The sequence below is a fragment of the Myotis brandtii genome, unplaced genomic scaffold (genome assembly GCF_000412655.1).
Source record: "Myotis brandtii unplaced genomic scaffold, ASM41265v1 scaffold463, whole genome shotgun sequence".
NCBI classification, from domain to species: Eukaryota; Metazoa; Chordata; class Mammalia; order Chiroptera; family Vespertilionidae; genus Myotis; species Myotis brandtii.
The window spans coordinates 2907380-2915512 of record NW_005367694.1 but is presented as its reverse complement, the minus strand read 5'-3'; the positions used below and the strand labels follow the sequence as shown (position 1 = coordinate 2915512).

At 56.0% G+C, this 8133-nt stretch overlaps 2 protein-coding genes across 5 annotated transcripts in view; one reads left to right on the top strand and one right to left on the bottom strand.

Annotated features, from left to right (window-relative positions):
* The first annotated feature begins 6 nt into the window (after positions 1 to 6).
* TRMT2A (tRNA methyltransferase 2 homolog A) lies at positions 7 to 6078 on the top strand. 4 transcript variants are annotated; one of them, XM_014547142.1, is made up of 12 exons: positions 7 to 257; positions 441 to 1000; positions 1260 to 1368; positions 1634 to 1815; positions 2014 to 2128; positions 2226 to 2341; positions 2417 to 2528; positions 3141 to 3263; positions 3453 to 3528; positions 3857 to 3973; positions 4129 to 4225; positions 5870 to 6078. In XM_014547142.1, exons 1-12 carry the CDS (start codon positions 219 to 221, stop codon positions 5907 to 5909), a joined length of 1686 nt encoding a protein of 561 aa, XP_014402628.1. In that variant the 5' UTR covers positions 7 to 218; the 3' UTR covers positions 5910 to 6078. The 4 variants fall into 4 exon arrangements, with proteins under 4 accessions (XP_014402628.1, XP_005875607.1, XP_014402629.1 ...); XM_005875545.2 differs by having other exon boundaries at positions 4335 to 6078; XM_014547143.1 differs by lacking the exon at positions 5870 to 6078 and adding an exon at positions 4335 to 4424 and having other exon boundaries at positions 4129 to 4236.
* A 333-nt stretch (positions 6079 to 6411) lies between these two features.
* The window catches only part of DGCR8 (DGCR8 microprocessor complex subunit), a 26838-nt gene continuing 25116 nt past the window's right edge, over positions 6412 to 8133 (bottom strand). Inside the window, exon 14 of the mRNA XM_005875542.2 lies at positions 6412 to 7247. Coding sequence (XP_005875604.1) covers positions 7164 to 7247 — 84 coding nt within the window. The 3' untranslated portion in view covers positions 6412 to 7163. The remainder of the gene's footprint in view (positions 7248 to 8133) is intronic.

Genomic DNA, 8133 nt, shown 5'->3' with positions numbered 1-8133 from the left:
CTGAAACCGGGACCTGAGCACCGAGGGTTCGAGCCCCGCCCTCGGGTCGTAGCCGGGAGGCGGCCTCAGGGAGCCAAACCCGCGCTCTGAGAGCTTCCCGTGCGCCAGGCCCAGGGTGAGGTGGTGGATCCAGGCAGCAGGACCGACCGGACGATGAGTGACAAGCGCGACAACGAAGCAAAGTGAAGGGCGATCCCGGCTAGAGACGCGGGGCGGCGATGGCGGACTTCATGAAAGGAGATGGAGATGGGGGCGCGGTGGGAAGCCACTGGGGATGGGGGTGTGAGATGGGAGGGAAGGGATCGGAGGGTGTGGATGATACAAAGGGTGGAGCTGGGTGTGGGAAGCACTAAGTGGAGGTCTAGATGTGAGGCGATGGATCCTGGACGTCAGCACCCAGAGTCCACCCCTCATCCCAGCCCCTGCCTGTCTCCACACAGGGCCCTGGGCCAATGGATGGCTGCGGCCAGGACAGCAGCAGTGCCCTGGGCACCTCTGCAGCCCCAGTCCCCGACGAGAAGGAGGAGGAAGAAGGAGGAGCTGGGACAGCTGCCAAGTCAGGCCCGCAGCCAGGGCTCTACGGCTACATCAGGGACGACCTGTTCACTTCAGAGATCTTCAAATTGGAGCTGCAGAACGTGCCACGCCACGCCAGCTTCAGTGATGTCCGACGCTTTCTGGGCCGCTTTGGCCTGCAGCCCCATAAGACCAAACTCTTCGGCCAACCTCCTTGCGCTTTTGTGACATTCCGCTGCGCCGCTGAGCGGGACAAGGCTTTGCGTGTACTGCACGGTGCCCTCTGGAAGGGCCGCCCTCTCAGCGTGCGCCTGGCCAGGCCCAAGGCCGATCCCATGGCCAGGAAGAGGCAGCGTGAGGAGGAGGGTGAGCCTCCAGCCACGTGCGTGGCTGATGTAGTGACCCCTCTTTGGACGGTGCCCTATGATGAGCAGCTTGACCGGAAGCGGCTGGAGTGTGAACAGGTGCTGCAGAAGCTTGCCAAGTGAGTGTGAACACAGTCACCCCCTCGACACCGGAGCTCTGTTCAGCTCCATGCTCGGTCAGACCTACCTGTGCTCTGTACAGACCTCCTGGGCATCTGCACAGACTCTCGGGGAGCTAGCCAGTAAGACCCCTGTGCTACCAGTGGGGATAATGAGGTACAAAGTGAGGGTCCTAGGCACCTAGGCGTTTGGAGAGTCTTTGGAGATGGTTTGGGGGCAGCGGGCTGAGTCTAACCCTGGTCCCCCCTCACTCTGCAGGGAAATTGGGAACACCAACCGTGCCCTGCTGCCCTGGCTGATCTCGCAGAGGCACAAGCACAACAAAGCCTGCTGCCCCCTGGAGGGGGTCCGACCATCACCCCAGCAGGTGGAGCCCACAAACCTTTACCCCACGCTCCTAAGGAAAACCGTCCTCACCCACCCCTTGCTTTGCATTTACTGCTCATGTTGGTCACTAGCCTGCTAGCTGTTGTCGGCCTTGTCCCCTGGATTGCCACACTCGATGGGGGAGCGGGGGCTTCTCACACATTGCCCTCTCCCACTCCTTGTGGTTCCCTCCATGAACAAGTAAGTGGTGGGCTGCCAGGTTAAGGTCAGCTGTGTCTCTCTGCCACCCTCTGCTCACCCTGCAGACCGAGTATCGGAACAAGTGTGAGTTTCTGGTGGGCATCGGAGTGGATGGAGAGGACAACACTGTGGGCTGCCGGCTAGGAAAGTACAAGGGCGGGACCTGTGCTGTGGCGGCCCCCTTTGACACTGTGCACATCCCCGAGGCCACCAAGCAGGTGGTGAAGGCTTTTCAAGAGTTTATCCGGTGAGGACTTGCAGCTGGGAGAAGGTTCCGGAATGTTCAGACTTACAGCAGAGAGCCGGAGTCCTGCTGGGGAAAGGTGGGGGGTGAGAGTCCTATGATTGTGGTGGCCTGGTGGGTGTGGCTAACGGAGAGCAGGAATGTTTCTTGCCTAGTTCTGGTCAGATGTTGGGGACTCAGGGCTGCTTATGGCTCCTACAGGTCTACTCCGTACTCGGCATACGACCCAGAGACATACTCAGGCCACTGGAAGCAGCTGACCGTGCGCACCAGCCGCCGTGGCCAAGCCATGGCCATTGCCTACTTCCATCCTCAGGTCTCAGGCTGGGTGGCCCTGCTGGGTGAAGGTGTCCCAGCCAGAGTGGGTTGCATGCAGCACAGCCTCACAGGGCCTTTTCTACTGTCTCCCCCAGAAACTGAGCCCTGAGGAGCTGGCAGGGCTGAAGGCCTCCTTAGCGCAGCACTTCACAGTGGGACCAGGCAAGGCCAGCGGGGTGACCTGCCTCTACTTCGTGAAGGAGGGACAGCGGTGAGGAGCCTGGATGGGAGGCTGGGGTGAATCCTTTCGAGGGCTAGCAACACTGACTGGCCTCACCACCCACAGAAAGACTCCCAGCCAAGAGGGCCTGCCCCTGGAGCACATAGCTGGGGACCAGTACATCCACGAAGATCTGCTGGGGTTGACCTTCCAGATTTCCCCTCATGCCTTCTTCCAGGTAGCTGAGTGCCCTGGGAATCATAAAGACACACAGAGGGAGGCCCAATGTGATTCCTGGACATAGTTGGGATAGTGGGCTAGGGTAGGTGACAAGTGTTAGCCTGCACAAGTTTGGGGGAGAGCATTCAGGCAGGGGAGCCATAAGTGCTGTGAGGTAGTAAATTTCACTAACTAGACCTTTGTGATATAACCCTGCTGCAGAGCCACATGTAGGGGGTGGGAGCTGGGTGGTGCCAGGGCTCTGGTGTGAAGTCTTCTGTGCCTGATGCTGATGGGGAAGGGTCCCACACATCCATCACTCAGAAGTCCTTAGTTAGGGATGTGGGGGGTCAGCATCAAGTTGCTTTTAAAGTCAGGGCCCTGAGTGAGGTTGCCCAACATCTTGTAGATGGAAGAGCAGTTGGACCACTAGCCCTGGGGTGCTTCAGCAATTAGAGGTGGGGAAGGGGTGGGATCAGACCTCGAGAAAAGATGAGTGAGCCAGGGACTGGCCACAGGTCTTAGGGGGAGTTCCCCGGGGAATGCAGGCACTTGGTGGGGCGCTGCAGGGGGAGGCAAATTTGGGCAGTGGGCTGCTTTGACATCCTGGGTTGTGCTGGCCCACCTCCAGGTGAACACCCCAGCTGCTGAGGTGCTCTACACAGTCATCCAGGACTGGGCCCAGCTGGATACAGAGAGCACAGTGCTGGACGTGTGCTGTGGCACTGGCACCATCGGCCTGGCCCTGGCCCGGGTGAGCCCTCCCACCCACCTCAGCTGAGGATGCCCTCTCCTCACCCAACCCTCCTGCTATCACCACTTTGTGACCCCCTAGCCTGTCCCAGATCCTCTTCTACTCCCCACAATGCCTCCTGCTACTCTCCGCCCCAGGCCCCTGGGGAGGTGCAAGGCACCATCAGCCTGTAACCTCCCCTTGATTCAGAAGGTGAAGAGAGTTGTGGGGATTGAGCTGTGCCAGGAAGCTGTGGAGGATGCCCGGGTGAATGCCAACAACAATGGTGAGAGCCAGTGTACCACACAGTGGGCAGTCCCCACTGCTATACACCGTAACACCACACCTAGAATCCATTACATGGCTTCTAGGGAGTGGGGGGGTGTGGGGACACGTGACAGAAACTGCAGAAGGCACAACAGGGCCCCTAGTGTGCACCCACCCACAAAGCCTGGGGCTGCCTGATAGGGAAGGAGGGTGAGCAAGCTCCCTGGCCAGTGAGTTCTCCTATGGCACCTCTGGTCAGGGGCTTCAGGACACCACAGCGGGCAGCTCAGCGGGCCCTGTGTGGCAGAGCATCCTGGATCCCAACAGGCTTGCTGTACCATCTGCAGAGTTGAGCAATGTCGAGTTCCACTGTGGGAGGGCCGAGGACCTGGTGCCTGCCCTGGTGAGCAAACTGGCCTCCCAGAAGCTTGTTGCCATCCTGGACCCACCCCGTGCCGGCCTGCGTGAGTAGCCTCCATTTGTGGACGGTACAGGGAAGGGAGGGCAGTGACGTCTGGGTGGACCACCAGGCTGTACAGCATCAGGCCTGATGTCCACATCCATTGGGCTACCCCTCCTTTGAGGTGGGAACCTCCCCTTAAGGAGTCTGCCTCCTCAGATTCCAAAGTGATCCTGGCCATCCGCAGAGCTGAGAACCTCAAGCGGCTCCTGTACGTCTCCTGCAACCCGCGGGCGGCCATGGGCAACTTTGTAGAGTGAGTTTAAGGTGGGGGCTTGGGGTGGAATAGGGCCAGCACCCAGCCCCACGCCTCCCACAGGAGCCCAGCCATGTGACTGACCTGGACTGTTCCCTTCCCACCATAGCCTCTGCAGAGCCCCATCTAATCGGGTGAAGGGCACCCCCTTCCGGCCAGTCAAAGCTGTGGCTGTGGACCTGTTCCCGCAGACCCCGCATTGCGAGATGCTCATCTTGTTCGAGAGGGTGGAGCACCCCAATGGCACAGAGACCCTGGAGCCCCAGGACCCACCAGCTCAGCACTCACCTGGGCCCCCAGATGACACCCAGCAGGAATCTGGGTCCTCCCCTCCTTCCTAGGCCCCAGAGCAGTGGAAACCAGCCTTTCCAGAACACGTCTAGTCGGCATCACGGGCAGAAACCAAGTGGCTCCTCAAATCCTTGCCTCACCCCAAAACACTGAGGCAGTACTACCAACAGGACATAAGACCCAGCTGTCCTGCCCAGGGCCTTCCCGTTACTGTGGGTTATAGGCTCTTGCACCCTGCACACAGGTACACACACACTCATTCTTTTTGGACCACAAGGGCCAGAATAAACAACTGCTAAACTACTGATGTTTCTGTGATGAGAAACCAAGGCCAAGTGTGTGTGTAGGGGGGAGTGGGGGTGTACAACACAAGGCAAGGGGCTGTCCTTGCCCGTCTAGCCCCCACTTTCCCTGCACCAAAGGGAGGACCCTCAATTTTGTTCCACCCCCAACTGAACCCCGAAGAAGGAAGCTGGGCTGGGATGCTGTTTGGCTATTATGGGGAGCAGCTGTGTCCAGGCAAATGCCCTAAGCTCAGTGGGGTTTGCTCCAGAGAGGTTCTGGCAAACTGAGGGTCCACAAGACCCCCTAGTCTTCCACAGCTAGAAAAAAACACCAGTCAGAACCTTTTGGACAGGTTTGTTTTATGTGTCCAAACAATCAAGGCTCACTGTTACAGCCATGGCCCAGCCACCATCTGGGACATACATGATGCACAGAGGTGGCATCAGATCAGCAGAGGCTCTCCTTGCCCTCTACCCCCACAGCACAGCTGTGTGCACACAACACGCACACCACACATGGGACAGGAAGGATATGGTGGGGCCACAGAGGCTCACCCACTTCTAGTAACACGTGCACAAAGCTTTGGTTCATAATGGCGCATCTGGCTGTTTTAAGGGCAAACCGTCAGTCAATTATTCATTGCTGCAGACAGGAAGCAAGACAGAAGCAAGTGTATAATTACAGCAATTTGATTGAGGACTCTGTTTTATAAAGGTCAACACAGAAGCTAACCTTGGTCACATGGGTGCTGAGGGAGGGATACACTGGGTGGCCTACAAGGCCAACATTGTCTTCCCGGAAGCAGACACCACCAATTGTCTTCCTGGAAACAAAACACCATCCACAGGGGATGTGGTGGACAGGCACACCCAAAGAACATAACAATGCAACCCAGCGCTGGGCTCCTGTATCTGGCAGTGCACCATGAACATGTGGCACCCTGAAGAGGTGCTGGGAACAGGAAACCAATGGCTAACCACCACTACCTTACATGTGGGGACAACCAAGGGCCCCCGCACGCCCTGGGACTCAGAGCAGGGTCACATCTAACCCTGCACCCGTCCACAGGGGCCACCTGGAGAGCACAGGCTGCTGGTCAGAGGAGTGAGCTGGTTACCAGACCTGGCTGCACAGGGCGGCTGCCTTTGAAATCCAGTGAAGCCACCGTCCATGTGCTTGCACCAAATCTGGAGAGGAGTGCCAGTTTGTGATCAAGAATGGATTGCACTACGGGTCCTTGTTCCCTCTTCTTAAATAAACCCACGTGCTAAAATTCATTAATTGTTTATATCTGCTACATGATTCCAAATCTATCTTCTACACACTGTAAAAGTTTCTTTCCAAATGCTAAAATATCATAAAAGCTTTAAAAACTGAAGAGTGGATAGAGAGATTTGACTGTGCAAAAATCTTTAGTAAAAAGTTGCTAAAGGCCAGTGAAGGTAACCAGCCTAGGTGTGTTTTTAGGGCATTAAGACTTACTCAGAAGGCCCTGGCCGGGTGGATAGCTCAGTTTGTCAGAGCATCGTCCTGATATGATATGCCAAGTTTGCGGGTTTGATCCCTGGTCAGGGCACATACATGAATCAACCAATAAATGCATAAATATGTGGAACAACAAATTGATTGCTTTTCTCTCTCTCTCAAATCAATTAAAAAAAACTTTAATTTTTTTAAAAAGACTTGGAAAAATGGATCACAACCCAGCTCAGGGCTTGGGGAACAAGCCAGGCAGAAACACACTGGCTGAAAAATAATCACCTTGATGATTTGCCTGCAATCTCTGAAAAATAGTTCTGATGCTAAAATTGTGTTTGTTTTAAACCTAAAAGGTCTGAAATACTCATTCCTGTTATAACATTTTCAGGAAAAAAGGGGAAAACACAGGAGGCAGGAAAGGGGATGGTGTGCCAGGATGCGCCTTCTGACCAGGTTCCTGCAGGAGCCCTAGGCACAGGGCGCCATAGCACTTGGCCATCACGTCTCATTTCATCTGTGATCCAACTATCATTTCTTGTCAGTGCATGTTACATACTAAAATTCATGAAAATCTTCATAAAACCAGTCTGCAGCAAATCCATAAAAGCATAGGTCATCTCCAAGCTCAGCTTCCACCTGCACGGGCAGGCTGAGCTGATGCTTGAACACGTCCACTCAGACCTGTGGGTGGCCCACAAGGAAATGGTATAGTAGAATGTGGCCCTGGCTGTCCCCATACACTGGAGCCCCACCCCTCTGGCCCCAGCCTCAGACATGTGGCTGTAGGGGAGGAACTTAGATTGGAGATGAGAGGCTGCAGAGTGAGCGGTGCATGGTCTCCTGGCACAGAGCTGGCAGCCTCCATGCCCGGTTCACCACCTCCTCACACGTCCACAGTGCACAGGGGCTCGCCACCAGGCTGAGCAGATGCCACAATAGACATCTTGGGCTTCTTCCGCGTCTCCTCCTAGAAAAACAATGAAGGTCAGGGATGCCAGTGAGGTGGGAACATGTTGCAGCCCAGCTTCAGGCAAGAGGCTCCAGAGGGAGATGGGTGGGTGGGGGGTGAGCCCAGCAGACTGGTGCCAGGCAGCCTCTGGAGTAGGAGGGCACCCGTGCTTTGCAATTTCAGGCTGGAAAGAATAAAGGCCTGAGGAGTGGGCCGGGCAGGAGCCTGGATGGGAGGATAACCCTGGACACCATCAGAGTACATGATTCCCTGGGTATCAGGACAGTCAATAAGGAAGAGCCAAGGAGGTTACAGCCACCAGGGATACGCCCCTAGTGGGTCTCTCTCCTCACCCCTACCTGAGGGCAGCAGCAAGGCATCCCCTGGACCCAAAAGGTCCACAAAGACAACAGACACCTACTTCAGGGTTTATACAGGCCCAGGCTGATACCACAGCTGAAAAGATCCGAGCCCAGAGGCTCCCTGAATGGGTGGTTTTAGAAACGGCATGGGGACTGAGCCCTACCTGCATTCAACTGTTCTGTGAACCACACTCCTTCCTCAGAACTGCTGAGGACTCTAAGAGGAAGAGGTCCAGGATGGCAGTCTGTCAACCACAAGGACCCTGAGTGTGTGTGTGTGGAGGGGGGCGGGGGGACGGGGGGTGCGGCAGAGGGCTAGCCAGTGCACTCTCCCTGCCCTCAAACAGCCAGCACCAAAAGTCAGTGCATAAGAGGCTGGGCCTTTCACAAGCACTATCAAGCTAGAGCTGCCAGCTCTCTAATTTAATTATATAAAATAGAGACTTAGCATAAGTATCACGAATGCTGAAGCTCAAGGAAAAGCAAATCTAATCTGGATGGCTCTTCAGGTGCCTGGGCACTGCCAGGGTATCAGAAGCCAG